A 24,022-nucleotide genomic window follows, 5' to 3' on the forward strand; every position below is an offset into this window, starting at 1 on the left:
TGGAAAAGTCAATACGTCCCCTACTGCATTATAAACGGCCACAGCTACTTTATGTACAGAAGCAGTAATTTCATGTCATTTACCCATTTAATCCTGACACAAAGTCCTTTAGCAGGCATACCAGACAATACAGAAGGCTTTTAAAGCCCAACAATATTTACACAGCAGGCCGATCCCTAGTCCCTACTGCATTATAAACGGCCACAGCTACTTTATGTACAGAAGCACTAATTTCATGTCATTTACGCATTTAATCCTGACACAAAGTCCTTTAGCAGGCATACCAGACAATACAGAAGGCTTTTAAAGCCCAACAATATTTACACAGCAGGCCGATTTATAAACAAAATATACTTTCTCAAAAAAAATAATATAAAATAAACAATATATATTGATAAAAAAAATAAATAAATAAACAATATATAAAGCACATTAGACCCAATACAATAGAGATAGGATCAACGTACCACCCTCTACAGTGAAGCATAGTCAAGGCATGCACAGATTTCTATTAAGCACTCTCTAATTTTCTTTTCCTCTTACATCACTCGTGAAATTTCTAATTACCCTGTTATTTCATCAGATTGTTTGTCCTCTTTGTAGAACTAAGGCACATCTTTGAGGAAATTTGTGGTCAATCTATTACTTTTTTCTTCTTTTTTTTCCTTTTTCAAAGGTCTATAACTATGCATTTGTTTCATGAAAATCTTTAGTTTGAACCATATCTTACTGGATATACTTGTTTGTAGGCTGGCGAGCATGGCTGCTGCAAATAGTTTGGTTGGAAAAAAAAATGCTCTTCTAAGCAAGCCAAAACACATGGAACCATCTCTCATAGAAGCTGGGGCACGCCTTTTTGTCACTAGGTTCCTCGGACGTTACATCTCTGCTGGATGTTTAACGTGAGTTTACTTGTAACTAGACATTCTCTTTATATGATTCTGCAGGTTGTTGCTTCCTGTATATATATATATAGAGAGAGAGAGAGAGAGAGAGAGAGAGAGAGAGGTAGCAACAACCTCAATTCTGGAATTTATCGCCATGCAACAGCTATTTTGGTGGTTTCAAATAAAAAGAGTTTAGGAACTCAACAAAATTTGATGATATTTTTACAATATCTTAATTTAAGTTTTGAGGTGTAGAGGATACAGTATATATATATATATATATATATTTTTTTTTTTTTTTACCTACGGCAGATTTACCCTTCATCTTATTATAAAATATTTTGATATTTTATTGTATTCCTAAAAGAACAGCTGTTGAAAGTTAATTTATCCGGAACCTCTATACTTTTGGTTAAAGTTACGGTGACTTGATTATGTAAGCATGCAGGGGATTTTGGTAACCACGGGGCGGTAGTCTAAGGTTACCCGTAAAAATCTAAAATGAAATACAATGGATAATGTTATTCATTGTGCAAAGGATACCAATACCATACCCACTTTTGATGAACTCCTAACTTTAGATATATGATCATAATACAAATTCTTTTTCCTTTTTTTGTGTTTTTATTTTATACTCCACTAACCACAACGTCATTTGTTTGATTTTTTTTCCTATTTTAAATTTTAGTTATTTTAAAAGGAAAATTATGCATGACAAGTTGTAATTTATGAAATATAAAGTGAAATACAAAAAATTGGATAAAAGATTTGTATTCATACGGTCATTATAATTTATATTCAACATATGGTTTTTAAATTTTCATCTAACAAATTATAATTCAGATTACTTTTAATTTCCACCACTAGTACCAACACCAAGTATTTCAAGTATAGTTGTCCATAGATCCATTCAACCCGAACCACTTGGAAAATCCAAGTAGACCCGAACTAAAAACAAACTGATCTAGTGACTATAATAATCAAAGGCAGGTTTTCCCCTTCAAAATCCAATTCTGGAGGGTTGAGTGTCAAGTTCCCCCCCCCCCCCCCGGTCCCCCTCAAAATTCAATGAACCTAACCTCCCTCCCTCTCTCTCTCTCTCTCTCTCTCTCTCTCTCTCTCTCTCTCTATTGAGATAATCTAACCAGATTTGACAAGATCCCAACCAACTATGGTGAATTATTGACCAAATCCAGGAAGATCTTGTTGGATCCAATGAGATCTTGATAAAATCTAATGAGATCCAACCAATCTTCGATTCTTTTGGTCTCTTTTCAACTTCATTGCCATTATTACTGATTTCGCCTAAATTGCCCACCACCCATGAAGATCCATTTTTGCCACTCCTCTTTAGTTGATGGTGGGTTGAGTTTTCCTTCACCCAATCAAATTTGGTTGGGTGTGGGTTATGCACAAACTCGAGTCAATCTAACCCTTGGAAAGCCCAAATTTAAGTTTGCTACCACGACATAGTCTATAATCTATAATACATATATATATATATATATATATATATATAACCAAACAATAAAACTTAAGACATACCAAACTTCACAACAATTTTTCAAGTTGTCATTGATATATAACAAAAGTGACATCAATGTTGGTCCAAATGAAAATAATGTTGTACCAATCACAATCTAAAACTTAAACAAGGTGTAAAAATGTTGTGAAAGTTTATTATATCTATAGCATTATTCAAAAATTAAAATTTTGATTTTTTGTTGACTTTATAATATTGTGCACCACTTTAAATTTTACTGTACAGATTCTTTTTACCATAAATACCATTCATAAAACCTCTTATATTTACATTCTTTAGTAAAATTGTCTCTGCATGATAGAATAGATAAATTCTATATACAAACATAATTATAATAAATGTCATTGTTAATTACTATAATTATCAAATTTACATTGTAGATTAAACTAATGTGTACATTGTTTTGCACATTTGCAAAAAGTATATAATATTATATATTTTTAATCAAGAATGAAGCTGGGATTTTATTTTGGGGGCCAAAACATGAATAATTTTTTTATCATTCAAAAATAAGAAATGTGCTTATTTTTTATTAACAAAATAAAATATTCTTAATAAAATTTCTTAGTTTTAATAAAATCATCAATTATCTTTTTAATGAGCAAATTAAAAGAGTCCATTAAAATATCATCATCCATTTTGTTGTGAAACCTAATTTTGATATATTCATGATTTAAAATAACCATTCTATAATTGTAGTGGAAATTGGAAAATTAAGTATAAGTATAACTAGTAAAGTCTCTGAATAAGAGATCTGAGGTTTGATCCCTGTCTACACCAAAAATCATTTAGTGTCTTAGTCTAATAATAAAAAGTTATCATCAGAAGTAGATGTCATAAATTAAAACTCTGTAAAAATATATATATATATATATATATAAGTACAATTATACAACCCTTAATAAACATATTAATTAATAGTTTACTATAATTTTCTAAGCCTTACTAACCAATACACAATTAAAAAAAATTTGCAAGTCCACATGTTGAACTACATCATACTCAAAATGGTGAAATCCTCTTTTCAATTGTAGTTTTTCATGATTTATGAATTATACAGCTAAAACTTGTTTACTAATAAACAAAAACATCATCGATTTTAAAAAGATTCACGTGACTCTTAAGGATTAGAACATAACTAAGAATAAGTAACTCTAATATATATTCACTAAACTAATAATTTAATTGTTGTAATTTAGAATTTACAGAAATATAAAAAATATCTAATTGGCCATAATGCTCAACTGTATAGTCTTTTTAAAGATGAGAAATTATAAAAAATAAAATAAATAATAAAAAATAAAAAAATCCACTAGGTGGAAATAACCAATAGAATAGCACCCAAATTTCGAAGTCCCAAACTTATAATATTGGATCTTAAATCGACAAACCACTAAACTGTCAATGTATTTTTTTATCAAAGATTTTTTTTTAAGAGATTTGTTTTTGTTTTGTTAGTAAAAAGTGAAGTTGCTTGAAAGGGGCCCAACCACAAATATGGGTTATTAATTTTTGAGTTTTTTGGTTGAATAACTTTTTCGTTTTTCTTTTTTTTCTTTTTTTTTTTTAAGTTTCAATTTGGTGGGGGCCATAAGAATTTTTTGACCAAAAGTTTCCCTTGGCCTAAGGCTAATTTTGTCCCTAATTTTAATATCGTGTATTGTAAAATAGAGAACAAGATGTAGGGTGGATTGTTCAAGTAGATAAATAAAATATATAAAGTGATTTTTTGGTGATGTAATTTTTTTTTTTTTTTTTTTGGATGTAAACGCTCTAAATACCCCTTCACATAGCCAACAATTAAAAATTAAAAATGTGAGGCAATTAGGCAAGTTCTATGCAATGTGTCTGTGTCATTTTTCTTTTTTCTTTTCCTTTTTCTTTTTTTCTGGCTAGTTTTCTAACTTAACCATATTAGCCTCCTTATAGCCCTCCCCAGTTCAAGTCGTTTTGTCTGGTCTAAGGTCTTCTTAAGAAGGTTATCGGTTTGGTCCACCTTGTTCAGTCGGAAGGGTCCATCATAGTTCGGTTGCAGTTAAAGTCCTAAATATATGGTTCCATACTGTCCCCTAAATTTCACCCACTCACACAAACTATAATCAAATTGTATCTAGAAGATGGATAATCTGTGCCTTGTGGTATTGCAGTTTATTGGAGGAAGATGGCACAGTCTTGACCTTTGAAGGAGACAAGACAAAATGTTCTCTGAAAGTAGTTCTTAAAGTTCATAATCCACAGTTTTACTGGAAGGTACGTAGTCTTAATCTGTGTTGGAATCATTTTTACACAAATCAATTGCAACATACTATTGTTGAAATTAGCAGCAAATTTTTTCAAATTTAAATAATTGGTTGCACATTATATTGGCATTTAAATTCAAAATTGTATTATATTATTCATACTGCAGAGTATTTTCACCACCATTGATGAGTTTTAGTTTGTTTTGATCAGATCATGACTCGGGCTGATTTAGGCCTTGCAGATGCATATATTGATGGAGATATTTCTTTCGCCGATAAAAATGAAGGTCTTCTAAACTTGTTTCTGGTAAGATTGATTTGAGTCTAAATTAATTCCAAAACGAAACCCCTCTTTCCCTAATACCTACAAAGGATTCTTCTGGTCTTTAGTTCCTTAAAATTTGGCATTGTTGAATGTTTTGCAGCTTCTTATTGCCAGCAGAGATTCAAAGTCCTCTATCTCAAAATTGGATAAGAGAAGGTATATATTGCAACTGCTAGACTTTGCTAGAAGCTTGGATAATCAAATTATGATTAGTTATCTCCTCAATTGCTAAACTTTTTTTTTCCTGGCTTTAGGGGTTGGTGGACACCATTGATATTCACAGCTGCTATAGGATCTGCAAGCTATTGTTTCAAGCATCTTTTAAGGCAAAATAGTCTTACACAAGCTCGCAGGAACATCTCTCGTCATTATGAGCTGGTATAAGACTCTGGCCCCTAAAATATTTCTTAATTTTTTTTTCATTTTTTGAGGTCTTTCGATAAGTCTAGAACTAGAAGGAAACTGTAGCAAGTGAATATACGTTTGAACATGTATTTGTGCAAAACAAAGCTTACACAAACACAGATTGAAAACATGCAAATGTGTACACTCGTGTGTATCATCATATGCACGCACCGTTAAGAATGTCACATAAGGCAATTTGAGCCTGCGAAAGTATGAAGTACTGTTTTAAAATTCTCGGAGAAAGAAATTGTGAATGAAGAAGGATTCTGAAAAATACTTAAACACATGTCAGACAGAGTTAGGAATTAGGATTGAAGTTTTAGAGGGCAAGAGAAAAAAAAATTATGATAAAAACTAATTGAATATATATTAATTCATATAAACCATAACAAAAAAAAAAAGTATACTTAAATTTAAATTTAAATATCATGTAAAACATCATTTAAATACAACTTTTGCTTAATTACTTTATTGTCTAATGTCAATTCATTTAGTTACCTCAATAATTTTTCTTATTTATTTTTTGGGACACATATTTTTCTTAATATACAAGACCAAAGTTGTCTTTATTCACATGCAGTCGACTTTTCATTACATACTTTGTACCAAAAACAAATTACATTCATTTATAAAAAATAAAAAAATAAAATAAAAAAAAAAGAGAGAGAGAGAGAGAGGTTATATCAACAATTTCCATCATAACTAATAAGTTTAATCACCGCACACTCTTTGTAAGATAGTCACTGCATATGTATAAGTATTTATGAAATATGGAAGTAAAAGCTAAAATTCAAGTCTTCAGAAAAAAATTTTACACACATAAATATACGAATAGCAATAAATATTGTAATAAAAATTTGTAATTTAACGGCATTATTTGGTCTCCTTTACAAAGATAATCGATATTTAAAACTACAATCCCTCGCTTATTATAACAATTGAATTATAATATAAAAAAGTTTAAAATGTATATATTTTTATTTTTATCTTTACCATTTTGGTTAAAAGCATAGTAATAGACATTTCTCAAAGTTTAAGGACTTATTACTTTAAAACTTTAAATTAAAAGAACAAGTGGTTAGTTTGATTTTGACCCAATGTTCAAAGGTCTTTTTGTATTTTGCCCAAAGTATGGTGGAAAACCTAAAAAATTTTTTTAATATATATCTTAATTTCTTTTGAGAAACTAGACTACATTCAGCATTTTTTTTCTTTGTGTGTTAGCTTTTGTTTTCAATTATTCGAAATCTAATTTTATTATAACAATCCTGAAATCTTTATTACCAAAATTGTGGAAATGTAAACTCCACTACATTTTTTTAATATTTTTACATCTTATAAAAAGAATTACGTGGACCATTTTTTTGGAGGGGCCATTTTTTTTTTCAATTACGGATATTTGCACTCATCTTCCAACAACTATTGCTGCCCTACAATCCCATAAGGGAATCTTTTTCTCTCTTTTTTCCCTTAATTTAACAAAAGGGAAGCCTATTGTTAAATCATATTACAGTCTGTCAGTAAAGATTGTTTTGTTTAGACCCCTGAACACTCAAATTGTATAACCTAATTAACTAATCAAGTTGGTACTTTGGTTTATTATTCATATGTAAGTTAAACAACAATCATATCACTAAGTGCGGAAAAGTAAAGAAAACAGCAATATGATGATCTAAGAAAACCACTAAACCTACCAGTTTCAAGGTAAAAAATTTAGGGAGGATTTAACCTAAATTATCATCAAAGCAACAAATTCACAATGATAGAATGGAAATTTTATAATAGATTTAAACCCTAAATCTAAAACTACCTCTTGTAGAACTTACACAACCATGTGCAACCTCGAATCCATGTACTTTTCTATCTGAATTTGCTAAACACAAACACCCACATTTGTAACTTTGAGATCTCACTCAAAAGTTTAAATCATCAGCTATGTATGATCTTGTTATGGTTGCAACTTCTACAACACCAAATCTTGAGTTTCTTCAAAGAATAACACCAGTAGAAGATTTGAGAGAGCTTTGGGTACAAAAACCCTAGAACTACAATAGGAGGCACAAGAAGCACTCTTCTCTCTCAAAAAACCCCTCCTAGTGTTAACTTATAATGTTATTTAAATACTGCAAAAAATTATATCGCAATTTGGGCTTCAAACAAACAAGTTATAGACTTTTTACGTTTGCTAGCTTATTTGCAACTTTCGATCAATCGAATAGCAATCGAGAGAACCAGATTGCATCTCACTTTGTCATCCTAAATTTTTTGTCTTGGACTTGAAAGTATGTCATTCTAACCCAATGAGACTTACTTTTTGTCATGGTTTGCCAACACTATAAACTCAGATCTTAACAAGTAACAAATTGAAGATATGGAGTTTTTTTTTTTTTTTTTTTTTTTTTTTTTTTTTTTTTTTTTTTTTTTTTTTTTTTGCTGTTTACATCCTATATAAACCGACCGACCAAAGTTCATAGAAAGATGCCAATTGGATTGGGGTTCTCACTAAACCAATTTGGACTTTATTGGAATATTGTGGGATACCATGTTCAATCTGCATAAAAGTATAATCGTACGTGATCAGTCTGTGTGGCTGGTCATGGTAACGAGTTGAACTGTGTTCACTTTGAGGCTATTATATGTTTATAGTTCATGCATTCAAACCTAATTAGTGATATAATTGATATCAAGCTAGCATAAGCTCAAAATTCGTTTTGGTGTGTTTATAGAGTAATGAGCTTTTCGCTCTGTACTTGGACGAATCAATGACATACTCCACCGGCTTATTTAAGGTCAGGATCAAAACCTTCTGATAATTTAATGTTAAACAATGCATCAACTTCTTCCTTTTTAAGCTTAGATTTAGCTTAACTTCACCTTTATGACAATATTTCTTAGAGGGAGGATGAGGACTTGAAGGTTGCACAGCTGAGAAAATTATCTTCTTTGATTGAAAAGGTGTGACTTTTCTATTGAATTATGTCAAATTTTTAAACTTTAACACACCCTAAACTAATCAAAAAAAAAAAATTCTTTCAATTAATTTAGGCAAGAATTGATGAGAAGCATGAAATTCTTGAAATTGGGTGTGGCTGGGGAAGCTTTGCTATTGAAGTCGTCAATCAAACTGGATGCAAATATACTGGCATCACTTTGTCTAAAGAGCAACTAAAACTTGCGGAACAGAAAGTGAAAGATGCTGGCCTTCAGGTACTAATTTGATGAATGACATTTACCTTAAAATCATACATCATTACTATCAATATATGTGGGACATATTTGAAGGTAAAATTAATATTCTCAATTGTATATCGTATCTTTGCATTCCTTTACCTTTGTTATATGGAGAATGATCATCATCATCATCATCTTCTTCTTCTTCTTCTTCTTCTTCTTCTTCTTCTTCTTCCTTTTTTTTTTTGATAGGGAATGCATAAACTTTTCATTACTAAGAAAACATAAAATTTACATCATGGATGAGGGCTGGCTTAGCAAAGCAAGGATCCTCTTCAACCCATACAATGTCATTAACAATGCTGTAAGCATTTTTTGCTACTAAGTAAGCTGACATATTCCCTTGCCTCTTGACAAGGGAAAACTAAATTTGTATAAACCCCCATACATAACTCTAGGACACCCCAAATAACAGAAGCCACAGCTGAGGGAGGAGATGAAGAACCCACCAAAGCATTTACCAATACCTGTGAATCTCCCTCTAGCACCACATCAGTAAAACCACAGCTCAAGGCAAAAAAAATTCTTGCTTCAAAAGCCTTTGATTCAGCTTCAAGTGGACCGAGAGGAGCTTCCAATTTTCTGCATAAAACCACTGCAATCTACCCCAAGTTGTCATGGATTACAATCTCAATACTCCTTGATCTTATATCCTTGAAAGTGGCAGCATCAACATTTACTTTGCATAATCCCGATGGAGGTGGAGACCAATTCATCTTCTAGACTATAGTGCTAGAAAGCTCATCACCCTCATTAGCCGCAAGAAACTCAACCCAGTATTGCATTGCGCCAAACACCAGCTGCTTCCTAGATTTCATCACACCATTAAGACGCCATTCATTTCAACTGTGCCATAACTTCCATAATTAGGTTTTGATTACCATTAAGACCAATTCAAAGGGATACTTTTGACTGCTTCAGCCTCATATGGCAGAAAAATAGAGTCCACCACCAAAGATTTCCAACACATGGCATCAGTATCTATCAACTCTCCAACCCGTGTATCCTCATGCAAGATCAACTGAGAAGAAATTACCACATGAAAGGAAGAACAAGGCAACTATCTATCTCTCCATACCTTCACATCCCTCCCATTACCCACTCTCCACATTACTCCTTCCTTCACCAATTCTTGTGCCGCCATGATACTCCTCCATGTATAAGACGGATTATGGCCTAGAGAAGCATAAATAAAGTCACATCTAAGAAAATATTTAGCTTTCAAAACCCGGAATACCAATGAATCTTGGGCTAATTGCAATCTCCACCTTTGTTTGCCAAGTGAAGCCAAGCTAAAACATTTCAAATACTTAAACCCCATACCACCACAAGCTTTGGGCTCACACATCTTTTCCCACGACACCCATGGAATTTTCTTCTCCTCGGATTTTCGGCCCCACCAAAAATTCCTAATCATACTTGTTAAATCATCACATAGTGATTCCAGGATTTTAAAACAACTCATTGTGTATGTTGGGATTGCCAAAGCCATGACTTTAATGAGGATTTCTTTGCCCGCTTTAGATAACAACTTCTCCTTCCATCCCGCCAGTTTTTTACCAAGCTTCTCCTTGATATCATTAAAAGTATTCTGCTTGTTTTTCCCCACAAGTGATAATAAGCCAAGATATTTCTCATGTTGTTTTAAGACTTGAGCTCCAAACCTTCTTTGGATTTCCCCTTGAATTTCTCTTGGAGTGTTTTTGCTAAAGAAGAGAGAAGTTTTTGCCCAGTTTAGCTGTTGACCCGAGGCTCTCTCATAGACTGCCAGCACTCTTTGAAGCTCATCACAATCCTCCAACGAAGCTCTACAAAAGATTAGGCTATCATTTGCAAAAAATAGAAGGGATAGTTCGGGTCCCTCTCTACAAACTAAAATCCCTTTCATAACACCATTAGCCACAGATGCCTTAATAAGAGATGATAAACCCTTTACATATAGGATAAATAAATAAGGCGACAAGGGGTCCCCCTAGCAAATACCCCTAGTAGGAGTAATGCTTCCTATGGGCTCCCATTGACCCTAATTGCATAGTTTAAAGAGGTAACACACTTCATAACAAGGCATCTCTATCTTTCAGCTAAACCTAACTTCTCCATAATTTTTTCTTACCAAACCCACTCTACCCTATCATATGCTTTACTCATGTCAAGCTTTAGAGCTATGTCCCCCACTTCCCCCCCCCCCTCCCCCCCAACCTTCTAAGATAGAGACCTGTAGAGGAGACACTGAGCTCTAGAATGGACATTGATGTTGGGCAGAAACGTAAAAATTTTTGGAGGGGCCTAATGGCACTGAATCTGGTCTAAAGAGAGGTAAGACAACTAAGATGTTTGAACTTATTCCAACGGTGGAGGTTGTAAGGCAACCCCGCCGAGCACAATGAGTATTATAAGTTGGAATTGCTGGAGGCTTGGGAACCTCTGGACAGTTCGTGCCTTGGAAAAGGTGGTGAATAAAGAAGAGCCCGATATAGTTTTTCTTATGGAGACTAAGGTAGATAAGAAGGAGTGGATAGATAAAGTAAAAGAAAGGTTTTTTTAAAGCATGGGGTGTTCGTTCCGAGCAATGGTAATGGTGGTGGCCTAGCATTATTTTGGAAAGATGGGGTGACTCTTGATGTGAAATCTTATGCTTATGATCATATTGATGCATGGATTGATGGTGGTTTGGGTATTGGTTGGTGGCATCTTACAGGTTTCTATGGTAACCCAGAAATGGAAAGGAGACCGGAGTCTTAGGCTAAACTGAAGTTCTTGAAGAACTCTTCTTCTCTCCATGGTTGGTGATTGGGTATTTCAATGAAATCATTGGTTTATCGGAAAAGGAAGGGGATGTATGAGGCCAAAAAGACAACTGGAGCTGTTTTTGGAGATGATTAATTTTGTGCACTTTGAGATTTGGGGTTTGTGGGGCCTAAATTTACTTGGTTATATCAACAAAGAGACGGCTTTCAGATTAGAGAGAGATTGGATAGGGCCTTGGGCAGTACGAATTGGATGAATCTTTTCCCAAGGGCTATTTACATCATCTTTCCTCCTCGGCATCAGACCATTCACCTCTATCCTTACACTTAAAAAATCAGCCTAGTAAGAGAAGAAAAAGAAGGTTGTTTCGGTTTGAATCCATGTGGCTTAAAGATGCTCATTGTGAGGAGGTTGTTAAGGAGGCTTGGGAGGAAGGGGAATTGGTGGGATCGGATTGGGCTATCTCGAACTACATGGAGAGGTGCAAAGCTGAATTATTGAGATCGAACAAAGAGGAGTTCGGTAATGTGGGGGCCATGGTGGCCGAACTACAAGCAAGGCTGGCTTTGTTGGAGAACCAACCTGCTTTTTCAAACCAAATTCATGCTTTGAGAAAAACGAGGATTGAACTTAACTGTTGGTTGGATAGGGAGGATGAGATGTGGAGGCAAAGGGCTAGGCAAAATTGGTTTCAAGGTGATGATAGGAACACAAAGTATTTTCATGCAAAAGCTTCGGATCGTCAAAGCAAGAACCATATGGATGGTATTTTTGATGGGAATGGGGTGTGGCATAAGGAAGAGGCCGAGATAGCTGGAATTTTTGTGAAGTACTACATGAGTCTATTCTCTTCTTCCCTACCCGAGGACTTTGAGGAGATTCTCCATGTAGTTGGGCCGAAGGTTTCAGGGGAGATGAATGTTGATTTGGCTCATGAGTTTCATGAGGGTGAGGTCCATAAAGCTCTAAAGCAAATATTTCCTCTAAAGGCACCGGGCCCAAATGGTATGCCACCTCTATTCTATCTCCATTTTTGGAGTACATGCGGGCGTGTAGTGTGCAAAATAGTCTTAGATTTCCTGAACCATGGTATCTCTCATCCTAACTTTAATCAAACTCATGTGGTGCTTGTTCCTAAAGTTAAAGAGTCAAAATATGTGACTGATTTTAGACCTATTAGTTTATGCAATTTAATCTATAAGATTGCTTCGAAGGCTATAGCTAATAGACTTAAAAGAATATTGCCATCTATTATTAGTGATTCTCAAAGTGCATTTGTGCATGGTAGACTTAATACTAATAATGTGATTTTAGACCTATTAGTTTATGCAATGTAATCTATAAGATTGCTTCGAAGGCTATAGCTAATAGACTTAAAAGAATATTGCCATCTATTATTAGTGATTCTTAAAGTGCATTTGTGCATGATAGACTTAATACTGATAATGTGTTGGTAGCATTTGAAACTATGTATCATATTAGTAAAAAGAAGGTTGGGGGGGAGGGGGGGGGGGAAGTGGGGGACATAGCTCTAAAGCTTGACATGAGTAAAGCATATGATAGGGTAGAGTGGGTTTGGTAAGAAAAAATTATGGAGAAGTTAGGTTTAGCTGAAAGATAGAGATGCCTTGTTATGAAGTGTGTTACCTCTTTAAACTATGCAATTAGGGTCAATGGGAGCCCATAGGAAGCATTACTCCTACTAGGGGTATTTGCTAGGGGGACCCCTTGTCGCCTTATTTATTTATCCTATATGTAAAGGGTTTATCATCTCTTATTAAGGCATCTGTGGCTAATGGTGTTATGAAAGGGATTTTAGTTTGTAGAGAGGGACCCGAACTATCCCTTCTATTTTTTGCAAATGATAGCCTAATCTTTTGTAGAGCTTCGTTGGAGGATTGTGNTTTTTTAATTTATATGCTGACGTGGCATTTTTTAATGTCAAAAAATATTTTTTTATTATTAATTAGGCCACGTGGACATTAAACAAATATTATTTATTATCGCCGTTTGTCACGTCAGCAATATCCGTTTCTGATGTAACGGCAAGGACCAAAACGGAACCGTTTTTCAGGATAGGGACTAAAAGCGGTAAAAATAAAATTTAGGGACTAAAATAGAAATCGCCTAAAAATGTAGGGACTAAAATGTGCTTTTCGCCTTTATTTTTTTAATAGTTTTTTCTCTCTCTCTCTCTCACTGCCACTCAACTCCCTCTCTATCTATCTCAGACACTGCCCTCTCTTTCTCTCCACAACTTTCATCCTCAGTTCTCTCTACCTATCTCACATCTCTCACTCTCTCATTCAAAGCGTGCCACCGGAGTTCACAGCATGCCATCGGAGTTCACAGCGTGGCGAGATCGGCGCTGTGGTTCACAACGTGGCGGCGATGATCGATGATCGATGGCGGCGATGATCGATGGCGAGATCGGCGCTGTGGGTCACAACGTGGCGGCGATGATCGATGATCAATGGTGGCGATGATCGATGGCAGCGATGATCGATGGCGGCAATGAGCGTGGCGAGGTCGATCGCGGTGAGGTCGATCGATGGTCGATGGTCGATGAGCGTGGCAAGGTCGATTGCGGCGATGATCGATGGTGGCGATGATTGATCAATGATTTTTTCTTTGATTTTAGGTGGAGATCGGGGTTGATTTGATGTTGCTTTTTCTTTGATTTTGGTTGATCTGTGTGGGTGGTGATGGTGGCTGGGCGGTGATGATGGTGGCTGTTGATCTGATGTTGATTTTGGTTGATTTATGTGGGTTAATGGCTTTTGGTTGCTGATGATGGTGGTGATGGTGGTTGGGCAGTGATGATGGTGGCTGTAGGTCTATGAGAGAGAGGGGCAGTAAGGGAGTAATAATAAAAAATTGTAAAATAGGGAATATTTTATTGAATAAATGTGGAAAATAAATAAACTGATGTGGGTGTATTGTAAAAGTGGTCATGTAAAATAGAAAAAGTAGGTTTTTTCATGTAAAATAGACATAGAATTTACAAGAGCTGATGTGAATGCTCTAATTGGGATATTCTCCAAAAAACAGGAAACGTGCCACGAAATCCGAAGTTATTTTGCGCAGCCAGCTCACTCCTACCAAGTGCTTCTCTCTGCACCACCCTGTTCTGGGAATTAATCATCGTCTCTCCCTCAGCTCTTGATGTTGATCTCTGCCAACCACCCACTGCCTTTAACCAGTCTCCATACTGAATTTCCATTGTTGCGCCACTATTTTCCATAGCAAAGAAACCAACACAGTGCTTCAAGTCATGCCCAACAAAGCCACAAAAGTAGCAGAACATCACCAATCTCTCATACTTAAATTTTAACCATGTACGGTTACCTTCAGAGTCTAAAACAAAGCACCCCCTTCTTAATGGTTTAGAAACAGAGACAGACACTCTCACTCGCATAAACAAGCTTTGTGAATCATTTGACCTTTGTTTTTCCACTTCCTCCACCGTACCAATCCGACCACCAATATCTATTGCTACTTGTGGAGAAACCATATCGGTGCTCCCCAAATTTGCACCCACATAGAAGCATGATCAAGAACAACATTGGCTGCAGACATCCCTCTTTGCCATCTCTCGAGCAACAACAATTGATTATCAAAAGACCAAGGACCATCATTAAGAATCTGAGCCATCTGAAATTCAGTCTTAAACTTATACTGAAACAAATTTGCACCAACTTCCACAATCTGCAACTCAAAACCCAACCCCCAAACCCTCCTTAAGGTACTTAAAGCAGGTCTCTTATTATACGGTTTACATGTTAAAAACTTGCCTACCAAACTAAGCACACAGCTTTCAATGTCACTAATCCTCCTTTCATCAGCACTCTCAATGACTTCCTCCTCCTCAGAAGTGAGTTTTAAATTTTCTAAAATTTACCCTCAGCCATGATGCACCAAGACACTATTAGAGAGAGAGGAAAAAAAAGATAAAACTCAGCCCCTTAGGAAAACCTAAAGGAGATAAGGACTCGTTCTGAAAACGAGAGGGAGAGACTCCTACCAGGAGGAGAGAGTCATCCTACTACTTGGTAAAAGAAAGAGAGAATGATCATCTTCATTTGCTTTAAAATTGATCCATTTTTTGGTAAAGGTAAATATAATACCAGATTATTTAAAATGAGTCATCATTCTTTATATTTGGTGTAATTAAATTTTAATAATGTGGCACCGCATATACTGATATACACTCTTAAAATCATGAAAACTAAAACTAAATCATGGACCCTCTGCATTTTAAGGCAAAGGAAGAGAATCATATTCATAGTTTTATCTTGGTAACATGTAAAAAGCACATAGCAAAGAATTTATAGATCTCTTTTGCTAGTTGAACATAGCTCAATTATCCAATTAGATAGTTAGATATATAGAAAATATCCATTTAGATCTCTTCCCCCTCCCCAACTATCCAATTATCCAAGAACAACATAAAAAAATTCACTTCAAAATTAAAAACTTTAATCAACTTTGCTTGCAGGACCGCATTAAGCTTCTTCTCTGCGACTACCGCCAATTGCCCGATACCACCAAATATGACAGAATTATATCCTGGCGAGTTTCTTTATGCCACCAAATTTTAAATCTTACCTAAATGATTCCAAAAATAACATGATCTTTGATAGCATTTTTCAGTGAGATGATTGAACATGTTGGCCATGAATATATGGAAGAGTTTTTTCGTTGCTGTGACTCATTATTAGCAGAAGATGGGCTTTTTGTTCTGCAGGTAATTACACAAGTGGTGTCCTATCTCTTTCCCAGTTTTATTACAATGTTTTGGTTCTATAACTCTTTGATGGGTTAAATTTAAACATACTGCTAACCATTAAAGCTTGTTTGTGATTGTTTCTTCTTAGTTCATATCAATCCCAGACCAACGTTACGACCAGCACAGGCGAAGTGCAGATTTTATGAAGGAATATATATTTCCTGGTGGATGCCTACCTTCATTAAACAGTGTAATATCAGCCATGGCTAATGCATCCAGATTCTGGTATTAATTCATTGTTTGGTTTTATTAGTTTTTTTTTTTTTTTTTAATATTTATTTCTCTAGAAAATTAATTCAGAGTTTTGTATGTGCAGCGTGGAGCACGTGGAGAACATAGGGATTCATTACTACCAAACACTCAGATATTGGAGAAAAAATTTTGCGGGCAACCGGAGGTAAGAAAAATAATCATATTATTCCCCTGCTTCGCCTCCTGATACTAGAATAATTTCTTCACCATAAGTTCTCATAGTTTGGAATGTAGTGCATAATTAGTTAAACAAACATAAATTCTTAGAAAATAATAGAATTCTTGTTGATTATCAAAAAAGAAAATATTATAATCTTGTCCAGATTTTGTAAATCAAACATGCATAAAAAATTTTCCTATAAACCAAAAGTCCCAATGGATACACCTGTGTGCATGAATTGTACTTATTTGATGTAGTATTTGAAGATGGCAAAATGCCAGCTTGTTCTGGTGGTATCTTATGGAGTGAAGTTCTACAATATTAATTGAATAATAACGAAAAAAGTAAGCAGTTAATACATAGTTAAGCCCAAACTCATACATTTGCATTTTTGAGTTAAAGTGTCTTTATATGTTATATTAAATATTCAATTGTAATCCCTCCATCAAATGGATCAGAGCCCATGTGCGTAGCAAGGTGGCAACATCTCCCTTTCGCAATTGGATCAAGTGCATCACAAGTGTATAATATTGCACAAGGCAACCCGTAAAGCCTTGGAAAAAGGCCCAATAAATGAGTATTGTTAATGGTACTAGGTCACAACGTGGCATTAGGTTCCTATGGATATGGACATGTAGACTAGTTCCCATGGATGAGTATGTGGTTTGACATGTGGTCCCATTGTTGGTATGCAAGAGGCTCAGGGATAATGCACTAAAGAATATATATATGTGTGTGTGTGTGTGTGTGTGTGTGTAAAACTCATAGGCAAATGAGAGATAGTAAAACTTGTTTGTAACCTATGAAAAGACAATGACTCACATGTGAGGGAAAGATTGTTGGTATACACATGTAAGTGAAGTCTCACATTGAATAATAACGAGAAGAGTGAATAGTTAATAAATAATAACATAGTTAATCCAAAACTCACATGCTTAAATTTTTGGATTAAGTGATGTCCCTATATATTATATTAATCAATTAGAGTCTTCTTAAGATGTTATCTTCCTAACATGGTCCATAATTCTATTTTTTTTTTTTTTTAAATGATGCGCTCTATCAAGCAGGCATCCTACAAACATGTGCACCCCATAAGCGTAGGACCCACCTCCTTGTAAAAGTATAGTAATTTTCAAGTACTTTCGGAGCACGAAGAATTGTGCTCTCTTCTCTCATATTCATAGTGAGGTCTACTCATTAAATTTATGATAAGATTCACCATAAAGGTGAGAAAATAGAACACCATTTATCTATGCTATGAAAGTACCTAAGAATTTTTCATAAGAATTTGGTTTGATAGGGCAAGTACAGGTGATATTTTTGGAGGACAACATATCTGTGTTTGTTTGTCATTATACTAAGTCTAAAGAGAATTTATAATGTTGCACCTATTTCAAATTCTCACGAAATTCCTAAGAGCAAAGTCTCTAAATTATTATTTATCAAGAACACCGATTAAAAGGACCTTCACGCTAGTGGAATTATAATGATTTAATCTTAGGGACGTAACCCACAGGAAAAAGCCTTTGACGGCTAAAGCTTCCTATTAAACTATGTACATTATGATGAACCTGTTGAAAAGAATATACAGTAGATCACCCTAAACTTACCTAAAGTTATACTTATAGTACTTGCAGTCATGCACTAAAAGCAAGATTATGTGTACTTGTATCATAAATATATCCTAGTACAATAAATCTAAACTAGTATACAGTGTAGACTTGGGGTTTGACTAAGGTTGAACCTTAATATCTCTAGCATCCTTTTCAAACTCAAGGTAAAAACTTAAAGACAAATTAATTTTAGAAAAACAAAAAAACAAAACAAAAAAACAAAAACAAAAACAAACAAACGAAAACAAAAACAAAAACAAAAAAAAGTGAGATTTTAAAGGAAAGTGTAACCAAATTAGATGCAAAGTGGATTGAACATGGCCAAACTGAATGAAGTCCAGATGACAAGTTAGAATGAAGATAGTGACTGAGGCATGACATTGCCAATGACAGTGCACATTATGTATACGGAGGCTACAGATCAAGTGTGTGTGGACTCAATCTTCTTTATGGGTGGGACTTGTTCACTTGTGTCTTTTTGAATGCTGTCAATGCTGTTTTATTTCCGCCTTTTGCAATTCTTTTGGAGAACCGCAAAGCAAGTGTGTGATCTAAAAAACTTCACTAAAGATAGTAGAGACACATGACCCAAAAAAAAATTGCAATAAAATAAAGAAACGTGATCTAAGATGAGAGAGATATATCATTAGAAAGAAAGCCAATAGAAGAAGCTAAGAATCAGTGTGATTTGTGATACTCAGCCAAGGTGGTGAACACGTGTTAATTATGAGAGATAAAGCTGAATGCCAAGTGTAGAAGAAAAATGCACGTGCATAGTGAGTGAAATTGAAATCATCAGTATTGCCTTCATTGATTAATAATCATTGTTTTAGGCCTTTTTGGAGATTACGAATGAATGAACAAACTAAAAATTTAATATCTACATAAAAAATAAAAATAAAAATCAACTAGGAAAGCGATTGGTTTCGGAACAAAAAAAAAATTCCTGAAAAAGGTAAACAATAAAGTCATTGTGGCAAGTGCTAGAGATGACAGATGATAGGCCTAAGAGAAGGCATGTGGTATATGTTAGAGAAGACACATGACAAAAGCTAGAGATGACATGTGACAACAGCTGAAGAAGACATTGGGCAGAAACTTATGGAAAAAAAAAAAGCAAAGGATAGTGATGTAGAAGCAATTAGGCGGCAGAGTGAGAAGAAAACGAAGGAAATTAACATGGTTTAGCCCTTGCTCCTTTTTTATTATATAGGAAAGCGGGGTTTTCAAATAAGTTTTCCATGAAAGAATGAGATAATATCACTAAACCACAGACTCTTGACTTGCCTTTTGTGTAATACAATATAATTTGTTGGGAATTTAGACCATGATTGATACAAGTCAACCAATCCTATGCCAAGTTTGTTTAAGTTACCAATGATGCTTGCAAGATTAGTTTGTGGTCATCCTATCAGTTTTTTTACTTTAGCAATTAGGTCACAAAATATAACAGATTAGACGACTCAATATGGGCCTCATTTGAATTCTAAACTCGCAATTTCAATCGATCCACTGATATCAAGATTATCTCAATCAAACTACTAATTGTCAAACCAAGTGTTTATATTCCAAACACTTTGGCTGTCTTGAGCTTTCCTAGGTATAAGTCTTGTACATCAAATAATATTCAAAAACTCATTCTCGATCAACTCTTTTACAGTTTTTTAACCTATAACTATGAACCTAATAACATTATGGGAAATGTTAACTAATGCACTAAGGGCATTCGTTTATGAGCTATTTTTAGAAACATTTTATTGGAAATAGGATAAAACAATAAATGTTGTTGACTTGTTGATAGATTTTTATATTTTTCATAAAAGTGGTGTCAAAACTTTCTTATTATGGTTTATTAACAATTACCCTAAGAGCATCCGTTAACATAATCTTAAAATTATATAATAATATATACAATCCATAAACTAATAAGATTAACCTAGATTTGTAGTACGTATATATATTGTAATACAATTTGGGCTAAAATATAACAACGGCAATTGTTGTTATTATGCTCTCTTGTGTTGCATTAGCTCTCCATTGGAGAAAATATTAGAATTTTTTATAGAGATTAAATTCTATAATGATATGGTATAAAACCCAAGTTTTATCCCTTCAATCTCAATATGACACATCATCATATTACATATTATATAATAGACACAACCACACTCAATCAATTCTAATACCTATTTGAAAATCCAACTTAATTGTAAGTTTATTGAGATGTTATTATGTGTGGCAAAATCTATTGAGTTTTAAGTGAAAAGATGATGTAGCAATCTCTTATTGGATAGTGTAAAATATAGGTTTTACATCCCATTCTTACTGAATTTGGACTCTTTTTTATATACTAAAAAAACAGAACCATCCTAGAGCATTGTCAATTACTTTTTGCAAAGTAAACAATGTCAAGAAAAATTTATAAGTGCAAAATGATCGCTCTTGTAATTTTAGTTCTTTATAAGGTCTACTAAATGTATAGCCGTATACTCTTAAAACTTGCTATGAATGTTAAAAAATAATCAAGTTTTGGTAACACATATCTCAAAATTAATTTTCGATACAAGATTTTTTTTTTTTTAGTTATATTTGGGGAGGGAGATTTGATGAAGATTAGAACATGCACATGTTTTTGTTACTTTACAATAGTGTTAGGTTCTAAGGTCTTAGGAGTTTTTGTATTTAGAACTCTAATTTATAATGTTGGCAAACCATGATCAAAACAGTGTATTTAGTCCTGTTTAGAATTGCTCAAAATTGGTTTAATATTGTAAAGTTGGAATCGAGTGGCTGCAGAAGTACTTGGGACTTTCGGCCTGGCTCGATCGATCGAAAATCGCACAGGTTGAATATTCTGCAGATTTTCCAACTCAGCCCTACTTCATTAAACGTTTAGGGTTTTGTGTTTTTACCCTAGGTATATAAACTAAACCCTAGCCAAGTTTTTGAGGGTTGTCCATATTGCTTTGTTGCTCATACATTGCTGTTTTGTGTGAATCTCGTGTGAGATCTTTGAGGAGACTTCCTTTACACAAAACTTAGGGTTTTCAAGGTAGAGATGATTTCAACATCTTGAAGATCATTATAGTTGCAACAATTGGAACTTAAAAAGAAAAGCAAGCGGGGAGCTTGTAGCTGATTGAAGAATTCAAGAAAGAAGTAGTCCGTGGATTCGGAGCCTGCGCGTGGTCGTGTCAGGAAGTTTTACTGGTGGGTAGCATTAGGAAGTAGAGCGGGGAGCTTGTAGTCCTTCTGTAAGAACTTCAATTCTTTCATAGTGAATTCTGTTATGCTTTGAGGATCGGTGGGTCAAATCCTCCCCAGGTTTTTACCGAGTGGTTTCCTGGGTGATCATATCTTGTGTTATTTATTATTCCGCTGCTTTATATCTTAATATGATTATTTGATTACTTTAACCTAGAATTGCATAATTTGACTAAGTAACAACTTGGCTAATTAATCTAGGCTACGCTATCTGTGTGTTTAAGGGGTCTAAATTTCCAACAAATAGGATAGATGAGATGAAAAGGATTAAGTTTGTTATAGGAATGGGCAACTGAAAATATTAAATGGCAAATTTATGATTATTCTACATTGTGAAACTAATCTTGATATCAACTTAAGTGACTTAACCGCAAGGTTTGTATTTTGATGTCGGGGCTTTAATGTTTGTGTTCAGAAAAGTCCTTGCGCTTGGATTTGATGAAAAGTTCATGCGAACATGGGAATATTACTTTGATTATTGTGCATCTGGTTTTAAGTCACGTACACTTGGAGATTATCAGGTATGTTTATTGTCTAACGTAATATTATGCTACAAAACAACATTTTAACTCATATAAAATGTTGCTAAGATTCTTGTAAACTGTTACTAATTACACCGCTATTTTTTTCAGCGTGAAGTACCATTTATCGAAGTATTTTTTTGCGAGTTTTTTAAATTTTTTATGCAAACTAAAATAATTAATAGAAAAAATTTTCGATAATCAACCAGCAATTAAAAAAATTGTAATTTATGGTTCATGCTTTATGCCTAAACTAATTCTAGACCAACATGTGCCTTCTCCTCATCTCTCTCACCCTCTCCTCCACATCACCAAAACCATCACTTCCCTTGGCCCACTCCACACCGCAATCACTACCATATCTCTCCCATTATATAATTTAGTTTGTGCCTCTATACCCAATTCAAAAACAAAAAACAAAAAAAAAATCCATCATTTTCCAACTAATTTCTTGACACCTATCTCCTCCTCCCCGCACTCCTTACACCACAATCCATCACCCCCCCCCCCCCCCCCCCCCCCCCCCCCCCCGTTTTCCTGATTTGATGGAGATCAAACTTTCTCAGAGACCAAAAGTGCAAAGTGGTGAATAGAAAGAAAGAAAAAAGACAGAAATTTAAAAATTTCCTAGTGGGCTTTCTAAGGAGACGAAGATCTGAGAGAGGCTGATTATTGTTGTTGTTGTTTTTATTTATTTATTTATTTATGAGAAGGGCTGGGTTGATTTTGGTTAATTTTTTTGGGTTAAATGGGATTCCATGGGTTTTTAGTTAAAACCAATAATTATTGGGTCTAATTGGGTTGATGTCCATTTAACCCAACTAATAATTGGGTGGGTTTGAGTTCAATTAAAATGGGTGGGTTTGGGTAGGCAAATGGATTTGGGCTTATTTTGCCACCCTTACCTCTCAGGTCTCACCACTATTGCCACCATAATCATAGGTGGAGCTATGGGTCAAGACTTAGACAGACAACCCCTTCTTCAAACCCCATCCAAGAAACCCTCCTTCATGTGACCTTCCACCCATCCCCTCACTGGAGAGAGAGAGAGAATAAAAATAAAATAAAACCTCCTTTGTCACAAAATCAATTCCATTTGAGCTTAATTTCATGTGCATAAAAATATTTCTATAAATAAACATAAACTATTTTTTTAAGGATGTTATGCAACTTTTTAAAACCCATGAAGATGGGTAGAAAAACTTTTTAATATTGTCATATTTTAATACTTTTACAATTTTTTTCAATTTAGTTTTAAATGATCAAATTTTATGTTTAAATTTGTTATATAAGACTAATATCTAATGTAAATTTGTTATTAAATATATATAATTGATTTTTCATAACTTTTAATTATATGAAGACATATTTGTAATTAACTAAGATTATGAAGAAACTTGAACATAATAATAAGTCATGATTGAATTTTAAGTGAAATCATTCTAAGAAAATTTTGTGAATCTTTCAGTATCGTTTTATTTAAGAGTTAGGGGTTAACAATTGCTAAATTGTACTAATGCTTACCATTGGTAATATTCACTCATGAAATCACACATCTTTCACTGATGCAAATTGATGTTATTATTGACTCATGAGCTTGCCACATGTATCTTGAAATCATACTTTGTATCACACACTAGGTAATGGAACTCAGAAATTTTTGCTTCTATCTACAATGTAGGTTGTATTCTCACGCCTGGCAACTTTACTGCACTCAACAAACCATATCGAAGTTTCCATCAAGAGTGATTAAGTTCCCGAAGGAGAGATCAATCCTTCATAATAATGCTAGACCAACCTATATTTGGTTCATTTCATGTATTTGCTTTCGTTGGAAGACTTAATTGCGTTGGTTGCTTCTTCAAATGTTTATTTAATCATGGATCAAATACCTAAAACTGGTTTGAGAGTGTTTATTTAATCATGGATCAAATAGTTAACAATGGTTTGAAATTGTACTCTAAGAATGGCTTGAGAATGTTTATTTAATCATGGATCAAATGGTTAAGAATGGTTTAAGATTGCACTCAAATTCTATGGCATC

At 34.3% G+C, this 24,022-nt stretch overlaps 1 protein-coding gene across 2 annotated transcripts; it reads left to right on the plus strand.

The window, feature by feature from the left end:
- The first annotated feature begins 754 nt into the window (after positions 1-754).
- LOC111999550 (uncharacterized) lies at positions 755-24,022 on the plus strand. Of its 2 annotated transcripts, none has more exons than XM_065770916.1 (14): positions 755-902; positions 4,578-4,680; positions 4,882-4,977; positions 5,096-5,151; positions 5,250-5,373; positions 8,127-8,189; positions 8,296-8,355; positions 8,446-8,607; positions 15,878-15,951; positions 16,033-16,126; positions 16,257-16,393; positions 16,485-16,565; positions 21,873-21,978; positions 23,660-24,022. In XM_065770916.1, the coding sequence occupies exons 1-14, from the start codon at positions 760-762 to the stop codon at positions 23,729-23,731; spliced, it is 1,371 nt and encodes a 456-aa protein (XP_065626988.1). In that variant the 5' UTR covers positions 755-759; the 3' UTR covers positions 23,732-24,022. The 2 variants fall into 2 exon arrangements, with proteins under 2 accessions (XP_065626988.1, XP_065626987.1); XM_065770915.1 differs by lacking the exon at positions 755-902 and adding an exon at positions 4,301-4,484.

Source organism: Quercus suber, unplaced genomic scaffold, assembly GCF_002906115.3.
Source record: "Quercus suber isolate HL8 unplaced genomic scaffold, Cork oak 2.0 scaffold_37, whole genome shotgun sequence".
Classification (NCBI taxonomy): domain Eukaryota; kingdom Viridiplantae; phylum Streptophyta; class Magnoliopsida; order Fagales; family Fagaceae; genus Quercus; species Quercus suber.